Source organism: Grampus griseus (genome assembly GCF_964374135.1).
Source record: "Grampus griseus genome assembly, chromosome: 5".
Taxonomy (NCBI): Eukaryota; Metazoa; Chordata; class Mammalia; order Artiodactyla; family Delphinidae; genus Grampus; species Grampus griseus.
Window position 1 is genome coordinate 23,793,136 of NC_138998.1, and position 16,265 is coordinate 23,809,400.

At 41.5% G+C, this 16,265-nt stretch overlaps 1 protein-coding gene across 1 annotated transcript in view; it reads left to right on the top strand.

Moving 5' to 3' along the window:
- Positions 1 to 16,265, top strand: part of SLC9A9 (solute carrier family 9 member A9) — a 540,289-nt gene that overhangs the window by 275,629 nt on the left and 248,395 nt on the right. Inside the window, exon 9 of the mRNA XM_082654190.1 lies at positions 966 to 1,054. Coding sequence (XP_082510316.1) covers positions 966 to 1,054 — 89 coding nt within the window. The remainder of the gene's footprint in view (positions 1 to 965; positions 1,055 to 16,265) is intronic.

Below are 16,265 nucleotides of genomic sequence, written 5' to 3' on the forward strand. Positions count from 1 at the left end.
GGTTTGGGTTGAAGACTACTTACATCTTGTGTTTTTCCCAAAGCCCTCCTCTATGCCCAATTTCCCATAGCTAATCAAATCTTTAATCCAAGGTAGAATGCAGCCCCTACCACTTCCCCACCCCAGCTCAGGGGCAATAACACAGAGAATAACAGAGCGCAGGGACAAATAACACATTTGTCCCATGGTTGTTCCTCCTCTGTCCCCAGGCAGCATCTAGTGTATGTGTGGCTTCATGTAACATTTGAAACTGGGTATAATGATGGCTTAAGAAATAAATCCTGCAACCAGCCGAGAGGCAGCTGGGGGCCCACTGTGGATAAGAAGCACACAGGAACAGACCAGCTTACCTTCGAGGAGTGTGTGCCTTGGATATGTTCACGAGATTATCCAGCATTAGAAAGACAAAGCCCCCAGCTTTGCCAAGGAGGTGTAGAGGCAAACAAGGATCTCTTTCCGGGCTTGGCAAGTAGGAGTATTGGCAGAGGCAACTGAACCCTTGTAGATGTCTTAGGTTTATGACTCGTGGTTTTTAATACTAAGTTATGGAATGATAGGAACTTCTCAGGCTCCTGAAGGTACACAGTGGAAAGCAAATGTCTAAGCAAATATGCCAGCATTTAGTATAAAATGCAGCCGAGTGGTTGGCACTAGCTGTGAGAGGCCTGGAATTGACTATACAGTCTTTTGTTCATGGGTTTCCAAGTATAACTTTCCTAACACATGACCAGAGAATCCTTTATTCCCCAGGAAGAATCTACTTCTTAACGCTTTTCTTTAACTTTAATCCTGTTAAGTTCCATGTTTAAAGTAAGCAGCCAGGTTTACCAAAGGTTTCATCACCATAATTATTAGCAATTTTAACTCTACTGATGCCAAGTCTGTTTTCCAGCTGGGATAGCCCTACCCCTTTGACTTAGATGGGAAAGAAAATTGATTTTGACTGGTATGTTTTTAAATTTCAGGGATAGTTGCTGTTCTCTTCTGTGGAGTCACACAGGCACATTACACCTACAACAATCTGTCGTTGGATTCCAAAATGAGGACTAAACAGGTAAAAGAAAAAACTCACTACAGGCTTTGTCTCTTTTCTCAGTGTAATGGTTATGTGGCAATTCTGGCCGGGCACTTGGAAAGAATTTCATTAGTAAAGGAAGGCAGTAAGCTGAAGGCTTCGTTATAGGTTGGATATTTATAGATTTTTTTTTTCTTCAGGATAACTATTAACAATTCTCTTGGTAAGCAAAAATATAGTTATAATAGTCTCTCCCTCCTGAAAAATGTGGAACGTAGACTGTCAGTCTTGAAGATGAAAGGCCCACCGTCAGTAATAATTCGCAGTCACTTACATGTCAAAGCATTATAAAGCATGTGAGATTGGGTAGTTTTATAGAAAGAAGGAAATGAAGAAGGATAAGGAAGTAATGTTTGGTCTTTAATTGGGTGCTTTTGCTTTCAAGTAAACTCAACTGCCAGTTGTCACATAAGCAGTATGTGTCTCCCATATGCCAGGAACACATCTGTTTTGATATTGGCGCATAAACACTCACAGATTCCTTCCACAAACATTTGCTGCATCACCCCTGTGTGCCAAGCACTGTGCTTGGTACAAGGAATAAAAGGGCAGATAATATATGAACATGCCTTTAAGTGCTTCATTATCAAGTCTGTTGAGGAGAATAAAGATGTGCAGTGAGCAATTAATTATCCACAGTGTGATAAGTACTGAGATAGAAATGTCTATATAGGTTGTTTGGGGAGAATTCAATAGGGCCTCCTCCCATGGTTAGGCCTGGGAAGGTGAAGAGAAAGTTTCCAGAGATGATAGCCCAATCTGGAGCTTGAAATACAAATAGAAGTTAATTAGGTAAAGATGTGGGATCCAGTGGGGGATGAGAAGGTAGCAGGAAGGGCATTCGAAGCCAAGGTTGTAGCATGGACAAAAGCTCTGAAGCAGTTTACTGGAGCACTTTAAATAGTTCTATGTGGCTAGTGAATGGGGTAAGGCTGAAGTTAGTGGAATATAGTATGTGATGAGACTGCACACACAGCCAGAGACCAGCTTATTGAAGGACTTTCATACCTTGTGAAGAAGCTTAGACTTTAACCTAAAGGTAATGGGGAGTGGCTCTAACAACAGAAATTTATTGTGTTACACTTCTAGACGGTAGAAGTCTGAGATCAAGGTATAGGTAGGATTAGTTCCTTCTGAGGGTTCTGAGAGAGAATCTGTTCTATTCCTTGTTTTTACCTTCTGGTGGTTTTCTGACAATCTTTGGTGTTCTTTGGCTTGTAGACACATTATCCTAATCTCTGCCTTCATGTTCACATGGCATTCTCCTTGTGAGCATGTCTGTCTCTAAATTTACCCTTTTTATAAGGATACCAACCATACTAGAATAGGGACCCACCATACTCCAGTATGACCTCATCTCAACTTAACTAATTACATTTTCAAGGACCCTATTTCCAAATAAGGTCAGATCCTGAGGTACTGGGGGTTAGGAATTCAACATGTGAATTTAGAACGACATCACTCAGCCCATAACAGGAAGTCATTGAAGTGTCTTAGGTAGAGTAATTTTCGGATAATTGAAGTTCCATTTTAGAAATATCAACTGACAGACAAGAAGAGCATGGATCAAATGGCACTTGTATCAACTAGCTTGTGCTGTATAACAAGCAACCCCACTGGCATTTAACAATAAACACTTATTTATCGTGCATCTGCAGGGCTTAGCTCTTTTGTTCTGGGTTGATCTGGGTGGCTCTACTTGTCTCAACTAGGATGATTCACTGTCTGTGGGTTTGGTGGGGCTCTATGCTAGAGTGGGCTTGTCTGGAGCACCTTAACCAGTGCCCCGTGTCTGTCATTCTTCTCCTGGCAGAAGAACAAACCCCCGTGTGCCAGTTCATTTCAAGCTTCTGCTTGCATCACATTTCCTAAACATCCTATAGGTAAAGAAAATCACATGGCTGAGCCCAGGGTCAAGGGGCTGAGCAGGTCACTAGCTCACAGTGGGAGAGCACTGTAAAGTTACATGACAAGGAACATGGATATAGAAAATTATGAAGAATAGAACCAAATTATTGCAATCTATCCCAAAATGCAAATGGAGGTAGATAGGCTCCTATAATAAGCCCAGTGATGCTGAGAACATCTGATGTTGGGGCAGTGGGAGTGGAAAAAACCCAAAAAGACATCTAAGCAAACCTGTGATTGGCTAGGCATTCCTAAACAGTTTTCGAAGACTTACCTTAAAGCTCTGTAAAATGGCTATTGTTTTCATCCTTCTCTCTTTGTCATGTCCCAAGCTCAGCTGGACCTGAGCCCATCTCCTACCTACCCAGCAGGGATTCTGCAAGGTCACCCTTATCTCTGCCCATCAGAGGACACAGAAGATGCAATTACAGACATTTTAAGGAGCCCCAATTTCAAAAAATGAACCAAAAAACTGATACCAGTACGTAGAAACTTCCTATACATAGTCTCCTAGGATCCTTTTAATTATGGAGACTACTAGCATTCTCTAGAACTTAAAGGGAAATATCCTGGGCTGGTTTTTCCTGACCTCATATTGTTCTCTGAGCATTTATATTCTGAAAGGCTGAACTCTGTTTAGAGACTTGCACTTTTAAGTCACGCTATCTAGACTACTCAGCAGAACTTCAAAGATAACTCATCTCATGGCGAGACAGCAGCCCAGCACCTAGGGGAGACAAAGCCAAAATCAGTGCCCCACAGCCTTCTGTTCTCCTCTGAATGGCTTGACAAGCACTCCCTGATGGGCTGCCAGCATCCATTTTTACAGCAGTCTCCTTTAGGGAAGGAGATTTTTACAAGTTCATTCTTTAACATCCAGATAATTGCATCCCTCCATCTTTGCTCTTCCCATCGCCTTCTTTCCTGGGTGTCTGGTTCATAGTAGGAGCTTAATGAATGCTAATTCCCTTCCCTTCCCTTCTCATACCTTTCTCACTTTTTTTCTTTCAGGATCTCTCATTTTCTATTTATTTTTTCTCGCGATATATGCATACATAGCAACTGTGCATATTTATACATGAATATATATGCATACATCTACACATATATTCCCCACTCTAGCATATAGAGTCCGAGGTCACCATTTTAAAAAAACAATGAGATCAAGTACTTTAATGAACTTCACAGATCAAAAGCCCTTGGCCACGTCTGCACCAATGTAGCAAGCAAAGTTTAAACTCCATGTGGGAAACCAATTATAAATTGTAAAGAAAAGCTGAGGCAGGTATTATAGAGATTGCCACTGTTTCCTTTTGAAACGGACAAAGGTTTAGAAAGTATTATATAACAACACATGGTTACAGAATACATTATCTTCCTCTGCATCTCCCTGAGTTGTGTTCATTGTCAGTGGGAGAAATCGCCTCTTTGCCTCTGTCCCCAGGACTGTTTAATGGGAGTGAAGGAAGTCAATTAGTGAAGTGTAGGAAAAAATCAATGAAAATCAACTTTGTGTTATAAAATCCTTAGTTATGGGCTTCCCTGGTGGCGCAGTGGTTGAGAATCAGCCTGCCAATGCAGGGGACACAGGTTCGAGCCCTGGTCTGGGAAGATCCCACATGCCGCGGAGCAGCTAAGCCCCTGCTCCACAACTACTGAGCAATGAGAAGCCCGCGCACCGCAACGAAGAGTAGCCCCCGCTCACCGCAACTAGAGAAATCCTGTGTGCAGCAAGGAAAGCCCAACTCAACCAAAAATAAATAAATAAATAAATGTATATATTTAAAAAAAATCCTTAGGTAATATGATTTACTAAAGAATTTTATTCCTGGACTGTGCCTAGATCAGCTAATGAAACGGCTATGTCTGGATACAAAGACTTTTGAGAATTAATATATCCTTTGTAGCTTCAAGAATTAGAGTCCTTTTTTAAACTGCAGATTTACATTAAAATATGTCTTGTAACTGATAATGACCATCTAGATGCCGGTGAATTGATTTTCACTCCAATCCATGAAGAGACATGTAGCATCGCTGTGTGTTAGGCACAAAGCAGCATAATAGAGACGTTCTTGTGCTGTTACCCACCATGAGGACTTCTATTTTCATAGCAAAGCCCTCTAGTAAAGAGTATATGAACATACGTGGCAACCCTTTCCCTGGACTCAAAGCCGTTTGCTTACTTTAGGGTGTGCACATCTAGCTCTAGAGACAGACAAATACTGCAAGCCCTGACTCTTGACCTAGAAACTGAGAACCATTAGAGATACTCGAGATGGACATCAGCACACGACAGTCTGTGAGCCTAGAGGTCTCACCCTGAAGCGTCCAGAAGACCGCATACCAACCTCCTGACCCCACTCACACATGTCCAGGCCTGCCTCCCAACCCCTTCCTCCCTCATGCCCTCACCCGCTAGGCAGGCCTGGGAGCTGATAATCTGGGCCAGATTCCAGGGTGTTTCCATCAGCTGTCTCTTCCTGGCCTGAAGCTAACTTGCAAAACCATGTACTTCTCTACCATCCTTTTTTTTTTTTTTTAAACATTAAAGGGTATCCTTTAATTTTTTCTCCAAGGTTTTGGGTATTTTTTTTTAAATTTATTTTATTCAAGTATATTTGATTTACAACGTTGTGTTAATTTCTGCTGTACCGCACAGTGATTCAGTAATACATATATGTACATTTTTTTCATATTCTTTTCCATTATGGTTTATCACAGATCTACCATCCCTTTTAATTAGAATTTCTCCTTCCCTTCCTGCAGTTTCCACCTAAAAATTACTTCTACAGATACACATGGGTGTACAATGTTAATTTAAATAATTAACATCTATTATGCATTAACGTGTACAAAGTACTTATTTAATTTTTACTTACTTCTCTACCTAAGTGGTAGCTCTTCTTATTATCACTGATTACCTTCATTCATTCATCTAACATTTTGTGAGAGCCTATTTTGTGCCAGCCGCTCTTCAAGGTGCTGGGATACAAGAGTGAATCAAAAAGAATTGCTAGTAGAGGAGTTTGGAGTAATCAAAATAAATAAGCAAAACATACAGCGCATTCACGTTAAGTTATAAGGCCAATGATACAGCAAGGAAGGGAGGAAAGAGTGTGTGTATATGGGAAGGCAGGGTTGCTACTTTAAACAGCGTGGCCAAGGAAGGCCTCAAAAAGAAGGTGATCCTTGAAAGAAAGAAAACAGGGAGCTATGTAGACATTTGGGGCAGAGCTACCCAGAAATTGGGAACCACGTACACAATGGCACCCTGGAAAAAGGTGACCATTGTGGCTGAGGTGGAGTGTACCAGGGGAGAGCATGAAAGACAATATCAGAGCAGTGACAAGGAACGGGTCCTGGAAAGCCTGAACAAGGTGGGAAAACACCAGAGGCTTTTAAGTTCAGGCATGGCATGATACGATTTAAATTTTAAAAGGAGGGAGGTGTCATGTATTAACTGGAGAAGATTGCAAGATAGCACGTTTGAGGGACAATCGACAACCAAGTGCTGATTTGTTACATTTGAGATGTGTGTTAGTCCACAAAGCAAAGCTGTGGATAGCCAGTTGGACAAAGAATTCTGGAGTTCAGGAGCAAAGTTTAGGCTACAAGTATAATTTTAGAAGTCACCAGGATAGAGATGATATTGAAAACATGAGGCTGGATGAGATCTCTAAGGAAATACTAGAGGAGAGATCCAAGAACCAAGCCTTGAGGCACTCCAATGGTGATAAGAAGAGTCAGGAACCAGCAAAGGAGACCTAGAGGGAGAAGCCAGTAGGAAGAAGGAAAACCAAGAAAGTATGGTGTCCTGAGAGTCAGATGAAGAGTCTCCAGAAGGAGCATGATGAATGGTGCCAAATACTGCTGAAGGGTCAAGTAATGTGAAGAACATGAACATCATTGATGACATTGATAAGAACCCTGTCGGTGGAGTGTCAGGGTAAAAGCCTGAATATAATGGGTTCAAGAGAGAATGGAAGGGAAGAAATTGGAAACTGTGTGTATAGACGAGTCTTTCAAAGGATGGGGAGCAAAGAAATGAGATGATAGCTGGAGGGAAAAGTGAGGCCGAAAGACAAATCGTTTTATTTATTTATTTATTTATATTTATTTGCGGTACACGGGCCTCTCACTGTTGTGGCCTCTCCCGTTGCGGAGCACAGGCTCCGGACGCGCAGGCTCAGCGGCCATGGCTCACGGGCCCAGCCGCTCCGCGGCATGTGGGATCTTCCTGGACCGGGGTACGAACCCGTGTCCCCTGCATCGGCAGGCGGACTCTCAACCACTGCGCCACCAGGGAGGCCCCGTTTTATTTTTAAGATGGGAGAAATAACAGTACTTTTGTATGCTGATGGGAATAATACAGAGTAGAAGGCCGTGTGTTAGAGGGTTTGCCAAGACTTATGAGTGGCAGAGGGAAATTTTTAACTTAGATTTTTTGACTTGTATTCAAACTATTTTGCCTTTTACTATTCTTTGATTAGTAAATGGGTTTAGTAGCAATTGGGGGGCTTAGCATCATTTATTCAGAAAACCTTGAGTGGATGGATAGATGAATGAGTGAGTGAATGAATGAATGTTTGGCTATCTTTATTATCCTTTTAGCTACTTAGTCATTTATCTTATATTTAATTCTGTCATCTTTGAAAGTCTTTCAGTGCATTTTAATTTTTTTATTAAAATATAGATCGAGACGGACATAGATGTTTTCGTGCATTTATTTTTGAAAAGCCAGATTCTTTGCCTAGCATTTATCGGCAAACAATGACATCTTCATTACAGCACATTCTTTCCAGATGCTTATTTTATTTCCATTCCCCCCAGATGATATTTTGAGTGTTTATCACCATTGAATGGAAAAGCAGCAATGCAAATCCAAATTTAAATTTCCAATTAAAAAAAAAAGACAATGGGAGCCAAATTAGATGTGCTGTGCATGAGTTTGTAAAAAGAAAATTCAAGAAAAAGAACAGGAATGTGGGGAAATCCAGGTGATATGGTGAAAAGAACACTTAAGCGAGAGTCCAGAAAGCTAGTTTGCTCATTATCTCTACAACTAATGGTGGGGCCTTGGATAATTAATTTAACACCTGTGAGCTTCAGTTTTCTCATTTGTGAAATGAATGATTGAACTATATGACTGGGTTTTAAGGAGGATGCTGTAAACCTAATAATTCTCTGACTTGACATAGAGCATAAAACACGCATCTGGTTCCCTCTTCCAGACTGGAATGGGCAGGGATCACTTGATTACAGTGCAATGCATAAAGATGAGAGAAGCAGTCAAAGTTTGCCATTGCTCTTGTTGACAAATTGTTGGGCACACCATTTTAATAAGCTGTCAAATCAAATCCAAGGATGAAGCTGTAGAACATCAAAGTCCTTGATTTATCCTGGAGTGAAAAGTTTCACTGACGGCTGGGTACTTTTTCCTGGAAAAATTCTCTGTTCCTACCTGAGTGATTGTAATGGGTTCTTCAAAGACTGCCTGCTTCCTTGGGGTGGAGAGAACAAAGCTTACATTGCTACCACTCAGTGTCAGGGTCTGACTGAAGGGCTTCCCAGCTTTTCATTTCAAGCATGGTCTGAGTGTGGACTAAGCACCACCTGGTTGCATGGCAGGCACCATGCTAGAATCCAGGGAGACAAAGGCAAAAAAAAGGCAACCAGGAGACTGAATTGCTCCCTGGAGGCAATGTGATTGTGAGTTGGGAGTTTTAGAGATGGCTATAAAGATAATTAGGAGATTATCATGCAGATTTCATAGGAAAGGAAAACAAAGAGAAAAGAGTATGCAAAAGCAGAAAACTAAGAATGATCTTGACAAGTCCTAGAGACAAAGAGATAGCGCACTCTGCCTGGAGCTCAGGTTCCCTTGGGGAAGTAGATAGGGGTGGGTTTGGGCTGCTGGTGTAGGTTGTGGAGCAGGAAAGGGAAAGGTGTGGGAGAAGTTTGAGGATTAAAATGGAGAGGTGAGTTCAGGTGGACATTTTAGTGTCTCATTGTGCTGCGTTTAGGAGAACTATATTCTTTTTTTTTTTTTTGCGGTACGCGGGCCTCTCACTGTTGTGACCTCTCCTGTTGCGGAGCACAGGCTCCGGACGCGCAGGCTCAGCGGCCATGGCTCACGGGCCCAGCCGCTCCGCGGCACGTGGGATCTTCCCGGACGGGGGCACGAACCCGTTTCCCCTGCATCAGCAGGCGGACTCTCAACCACTGCGCCACCAGGGAAGCCCAGGAGAACTATATTCTATAAGGCTCATACTTGCTTAAGGCTTTTAGACATAGAGATGATGATAATAATCAGATTTGTGCCTTACAAAGATAATGAAGGTAGGATCATGAAGAAAATGACATCAACCCATGATATCAATCTCCCTGCTCACCACACTTCCTTTTGATAAATGCTTACATATGTAACGTCTAAATTTATCTTAACCTTCTGTGGCTCTAGGTATACTTTTGTCCTGTCTGATCTCTTAGGATGTTGTGGTCTATATGAAAAGTTTATGGAAATTTACCATTTAGTTTTGTCTTGAACTTAGGAGTTGCTGAATTAATAAATAAATAAATGAATGAGTGAATGAATTATGACCTTTAACATTCCAAGATAAAAAATAGAGAGGGGAAACAATGTATGCTAATTAATAGTTTTATTTAATTCTGATATGATGCATTAATTTAAATGTAATGAGTTGGATGTACAAAGCAAATGTCTAGGGTAATCTTGAGATATTGAAAGAAAGATCAAGTGTAATTCCATTGCTTGTTTCCTGCAGTGTGCCTCTGCCTTATTGATTTGCATTACAGTGGTTTTTGATTATGGTTTTGTGCAATTTTTCTCCATCACTTTTAACAAAAGCAAGCTCGTTTCATCCCAGTTACCTGTTCTGAGGCACAGAGTAGAGAGAAAGTCGGGGGCAACAATGCCCCTGTCTCCCTGGCTTCTGAGAAGTAAGATCAAAGATATCTTCATAAAGCATAGAATTGCCATTTTTAAAAAACTCTAATTACATTTCTTTTGTCAAGATTTCTACCACTTTTCTTCTTCCCTTCATTCAAAGTACGTTTAAAAATACCATCCTAGAAGGGTTGAATTCATAAATGATGGCAAAGTGCTTAAATTTCTCCTTAGCTAAGCTGGTGATTCTTTCCAGTGAAACTCATTATATTGTATAAAGGACATTTAGTAGTTCAGCTAATAAGTGTTTTCTTTTAAATGCTAATGAGAGTGGAGCTCCCACATAATGGCAGGAACACACTGTACTTTCGGTGCCCAGAAAGAATTATTGTCTGTGAACCCCTAGTTAAGAAGCCGTATGCCACAACCAACTTGGATTAGAGTAGGGGCCACAAATGACCCTTAGGCGCCCTCCGTAGTAGGTATCTCCTATATGCCAGGTACTAGGGCCCAGGGAGAAATAAAGCCAAGTAAGACATGAGATGTGCTTTCCCTTGAAAATTTTTCATGTAAGTTTTCTTGTCTGATAAAGTTGTAACATAAAGGTACCGTAACTTCTCGATTAAATTTTAGCTACTCTTTTAACCACACATCTGTGTTTGTTTATCATAGTATATAATTGCAGTTGAGAATTTTAAGTCATAAAATCTAAGAAGTTCAGAGCAAGGTGGGAATATAAAGATAAACTTTTAAACCCAGAATTATATTGGAGGAAACTGAAGCCCAAGGAAGTTCGATGGCCTGAGGGGTAGAGTCAGTTCTGCAACCCAGGGGCCAACCTGGGCATAGACCAATGCTCAAGGGATATGCCCTGCAAGCTAAAAATACCCACCTCCAAAAAGCAACCTTTGGTGTATTACTTATCTATTGCTGTGTAATGAATTACCCTAAAATGTATCAGTTAAAACAACAAACTTGTACTATTTTGTATTGTTTTTGAGGGATCAGAGCCTAGGAGCATCAGCTTAGCTGGGTAGTTCTAGCTCAGGGTCTCACATGAGGTTGCAGACAAGCTGTTGGCCATGGCTGCAGTATCTGAAGACTCAGCTGGGCCTGGAGGATCCACTCCAACATAGCTCACTCACATAGCCATTGGCAGAAAGCCTCAGTTCTTCACCATGCGCCTTCCATAGGGCTGCTTGGGTGTCCTCATGGTGTGAAAGTAACTTTCCCCCAGAGCAAGAAGAAAGCAGCAATGCTCTTTATTAACTGCTCTCTGAAGTCACACACTGTCACTTCTGCCATATTCTGTTTGCTAGAAGCAAGTCACTAAGACCAGTCCACACTCAGTGGGAGGGGAATTAAGCTCCCCCTCTTGGAAGGAGGAGTTTCAAAGAATTGTGAATATATTTTAAAACTACCGTGGAACCTGATGCCATTTTGGAAGTGATTTTTTGATTATGGTTTCAATTTCTTATATGATTGAATACTTAGGTTTTCTACTTCCTCAGTCAACTTTACTTTCCTAGTAAACCATCTGTTCTCTCCAGCTTTTCAAAAATTTTAATAACAACAATTGTTGAACACTATTACCTGGCATTATAAATATATATTTCACATAAATTATTCCAATTAAAATTCACCAAAAAATTCAGGAGGTAAATAATAATATTAGTCATATTTTACAAGCCTTAGAGAAGTTAAAAAGGTCACCCAAAGGATAGAGCTGTGCACCATAACCCATTATTATTTTAATGTCTTTTTCATATATTTGATTGTAGACTTTTCCAGTAGACAGTGATGTGTATGTATTTTCCCCCTTCTTTAATTTATGAAACTGCATATTATACTGATCATTTTAAGAAATAGCACTTGGATTTGTTTATCTATTCTACTACCATGTTCTCTAATTCATTCCTTTCTCCTTTTATCACTGTCATTTTCTTCCTCTCCTTGGGCTTCGCTTCTTCCTCCCTGTCCCCTTTGTAGATGACAATGAACCCAAGTAACCCTGTCCTTGCTGACCAACACTCCTCCCTTTTCTCTTCTTTTCCTTTCTCAGCCTTAACACTAACCAGAGACGGCCTTGATAGGTAGAACCAAGAATGACTTTTCTTTTTCCACCAAAGTATCGATGCTGTCACATCTCCTATCCTATTCACCTCTTTATCCTGTGACAGATATTTTATTCCATTTTGCTGCTGTTGTTTTCCTCTTTCTTCAGGATTCATCAGTTCTATATCTGAGTCACCTGCCAGGACTGTCTATCTCTACCCAATAGGCAACATTTTGGGGATCCATATTAATTCACCATGACATTTCTTGCCAACAAGATTCAAAGCCTTCTCTTAATTTTTGTCTTATCTTAACCCTAAGAAAGTATACTTACCTCATTCGGCATTTTCTAAAATTTAATTTTTTACTACGTTTTCCCCAAAATAATGGCTTTGTATTCTTTACCACTATGTAGAGCTTCAGTCTTTCAGAGAGATGGTCCTCTCTCTCTCTCTTTCTCTTGCCCTTTGTCTCAATTTTTTCTCTCATTTCTTTCACCTTTAGAAAACAAGAAAAAAAATCATTATTAATGCTTAAGTATTAACATATAAATATATATGATCCATGTCCTTCTATGTATGAGTCTGATTCACTGCTTAATGGGAAAAATTTATCTCAATAGGTTTTAAGAGATCAGCTGGCCTGGTCCCCATTTTGATGACATTCAAGACAGATGGTTGCTCATTATTACCTTAAAATTTCTAAGGATGGCAATGACATAACCCCCTTGAACAGCCCATTATAGTTTTATCACCCTGCTTGACAGGTGCAGGTATGAAGGGCTTCAGTCTCATAATGGCATTTTGGGATGATAAATGGAAATTACTGTAATCTTTCTACTCATTTTAATTAAATTTGATTGATGCAGCACAGAAAACATCAAGGCTGGATACACGCACCAGAGCATGTGTTTGTTAAAGAATCTGCCAAATTTAAGGATGCCATTTCCTTGAAGGTCTTGAAAGATGCAGCAAATGGATTTAATAAAATGTTAAGTCTTTGTGCAATTCCTTCAAAAGAGAAATTGAATTGCTTCTGGAGGCACAGCTCAAAAATCCAAAAAATCTCATCAGTGGAGAGATGATACAGAACTCCAAATTACCCGAAAGGAAAATCTAATAAATGAGCATAAGACTTTGGTTTTAGGAAAGTCACTTAATGCAATTGTTCTGGGTTGCATTGAGAAAGAACTTGATTGGAGTCAGCAGTGACCGATCTGTTCTTGAGGGAGAAGAGAATGTCCCTTATTATGGACTGCTTTAGCAGTGAACACCCAAACAGCAAACTATTCCTGATGTATTTTTCCATTGGTTCCAAGATGTTAAAAATTATGCTTGAAAACATACTTCTTTTCCCTTTTCGTACTGTGCCTTGTTCCATTCCAATTAAATTTTCAAGGACAAACTAGAGGGGCAAAAATGCCTGATGGAAAAATAAAGGAATTCTTCTGTTGAGAAAGAACGTCTAATCTTTTCTGACATTATAGGTAACTGAACTTACACAACTCTTCTGTTCCCCAGAGATCTGTGAAAATGTGGTCCTTGGGACTCAGATCTGGAAAAAATGTTATTTTGGGTTTCTAGGACAATGACTTCAGACCTCAGCACTAGTCATCCTCTGACTTGCTTTTCTTGTCTAAAGATGCTGCTCTGATGATAGCACAGGGACCTACAACATAGGGCCGAGGTAGATCTCTTGGCCAACTAGAAACAGACAGGCAGAGAAGGGCTCCAGGTAGCACGTGGGATGAGATGAGAACAAGCTGAGTTGCACTATCATGAGTTCTGACACAGCAGGTTTCTGGAGAGTTACTGTGAAGTTCTATGAGCAGCCTCTGGGTTCTTTCCTAGGGTCACAAGGCGAACTATATCTCAGCTGTTTATTCCTTCTGCAGGTGTTCCCAATGGTGGTTTGTAGGCTAGTGTGATAATGATTCAATTTTATGACACTGCCTGTACTCAGTGCTGGCATAAATTAATGATGTACACCACCCTCTTAGGGAAAACACCACCATTCTTCCCCTTTGTGCTAATCTGTTGTTTGGTTTTTGGCTTGCTTTTATAGTACCAAGTGGGGGCAGGTAGTCTACAGGGGTCTTTTGCTTCATCCAAGTTTATTAGAGACAAAAGAGTTTGAAACCATCTAACCTTCCAGGGAAAAGTAGTCTGATTTTAAAGGAACATTTCTGGCTTGTTTGGCCCTACTGAATGTTTCATGTAATGGCTGAACTGTTGCTAGGACTCAGATACACTGGCCTGTGGAATAAAGCACCATTCCTTAAGGGTCTTCCCTATGTTCTGGGCAAAAAAGTACCTTATTAAAGGCTCTAGAATGTTCCCAGGCACTAATACAGGCATCTAGCCCTAGTTCCCAAGGGAAGGAGCTTGAATTTTATCCCTGATTGGGCTTCAGGCATGTAGTGATATATGTATGAGGAAGGGGTTAATGACAGAAGCCAGACACAGAGAGGAATAACCAAACCCTTAAGTGGGAAATTCCTATAAATGGGAAGGGGTCTAGTACAGCCTGAGGGTCAGCATCTTTTTGTGGGACTTTGTGAGAATGGACGTGGCCCTCCTAACCCACCCACCTGCTGGCCTGCCTATACTCTGAGGACAAGAGCACTAATTGGTAAAATGGGGAGAGGGGGAGGCAGCATTGTGTCCCTGCTGGGGCCCTCCTCTCTTCCCAGAATGCTGGCTGGTAAACTAGAAAGAATTTAAGTGGGTGTCCAAATACCTCTACTAAGGGACCATCTCTAAAAGAACTGGACACAAGGAAATGAAGTTGGAGGGAGAGATAAGCGGCAAAGACCAGGAGGCAGGCAGAAATAGAGCTTCAGGTGCTGGTGGCAAAAATAACAGGGGCCCTCAGGAATGGGGCTGTCCTAGAATTGCAGGCAGCAGGCAGCTGCAGTGCAGGCGGCATGGAGAGCACAGTCAGCAGCGCAGAGTACAGCGAGAGTAGGTGGGCGCAGGTAGCATGGCTGTGGCTGAGCTGAGCAAGCACGTGGGCAGCTGGAGCTGAGGCGTGGCAAGTTCCAGACTCTGGTCATACGTGCCACCCCCGCTCCCTCCTCCTGAAAGCCCTCAGAGCAGGCGTTCTCAACCCTGGACTCTGTTAGAATGACTGAGGAGCTTATACAAATCCCAGATGCCTAGGAGCTCTGATTTAGTTACTCTGTGGTATAGGGCTTTGGGCTGCAATATGTATTTTTTAACTCTACCTAAGTGATTCTAATGAGTGACCAAACCTGGGACTCTAGAAAGACACTGGACGGGGAAGGGCTGAGGTTCTGTCATTTGGCAGGTGGGGTTTTGATCCAGCAGATAGAAGCCAAACTGTCCAGGTGACTTCACGTGGGGTGGGAACTGCACGCCGGTGGGCTTGAGGCCCTTCTCCAACCAGGCTGCACGCTGGAATTACCCAGGAGTTGTGCCCGGTGCCTCTCCCGGGGATTCTGACTTAATTGGCATGGGGTGGGATGGACCAGGCAGCAGAGCTCTTTAAATCTCCTTGGGTGGCTTTAATGTACAGCAACGCTTGAGAGCCAGTGACTTGGGGGACATTAACATCACTCATGAGGTTCCCCTTTGGGATTCCCTTAAACATTCAAGAGAAAAGGAAACTCTGGAAGGGATCTTACATTCTGTGTGAGTAGGTGGAGGTTCAGAGCCATCAGGGTTTAGATGTTTGTACAAATGCCTTTATATTTGCAGTCAGGATGTTTCGGGGACATTACCCAGATAAGTATTTCCACAGTTCTTAGATCTGGGAAGGCAGTCAGACTGACAAGCCAAAGAGAACAATTGACAGACCCCCTCGTAGGGTGAGTTGCTCACCTGTCCGAAGCAGACAAATGGAGGTTTCACTTTAAGATTCACAGATTCACTGTAGTGATCACAGATTGCACAACTGTTGCACTACATAAAAAATGGTCCTTCAACTAGAATGAGCTATTTAAGGGTATTTATTTTCACTTCTTTCATCTTTAACTTGGGAGAATGCAGATTTGATTAATATTTATCGAATATCTAATAGGTACCAATCACTGTCGAAGGTGGTTTACGAAAATTAGTATATTTAATCTTCATGACAACAACTGGTCAGTTAGGTCTTAAGAGCAGCTATTTTACTGAGGAGGAAACTGGCACACAGAAAGCTAACTCATTTACCTGGGGTCATACAACAAATAGACCTGGATGGGTTTAGGACAGATTCCAAGTTCAGGGTTTTTTTTCCCACCTCACCAAGCTGCCTTTCTTCCACCTCTACTTATTGACTTAAGAGTATCCCACAAGTTAACTTTCATTTCCAGTT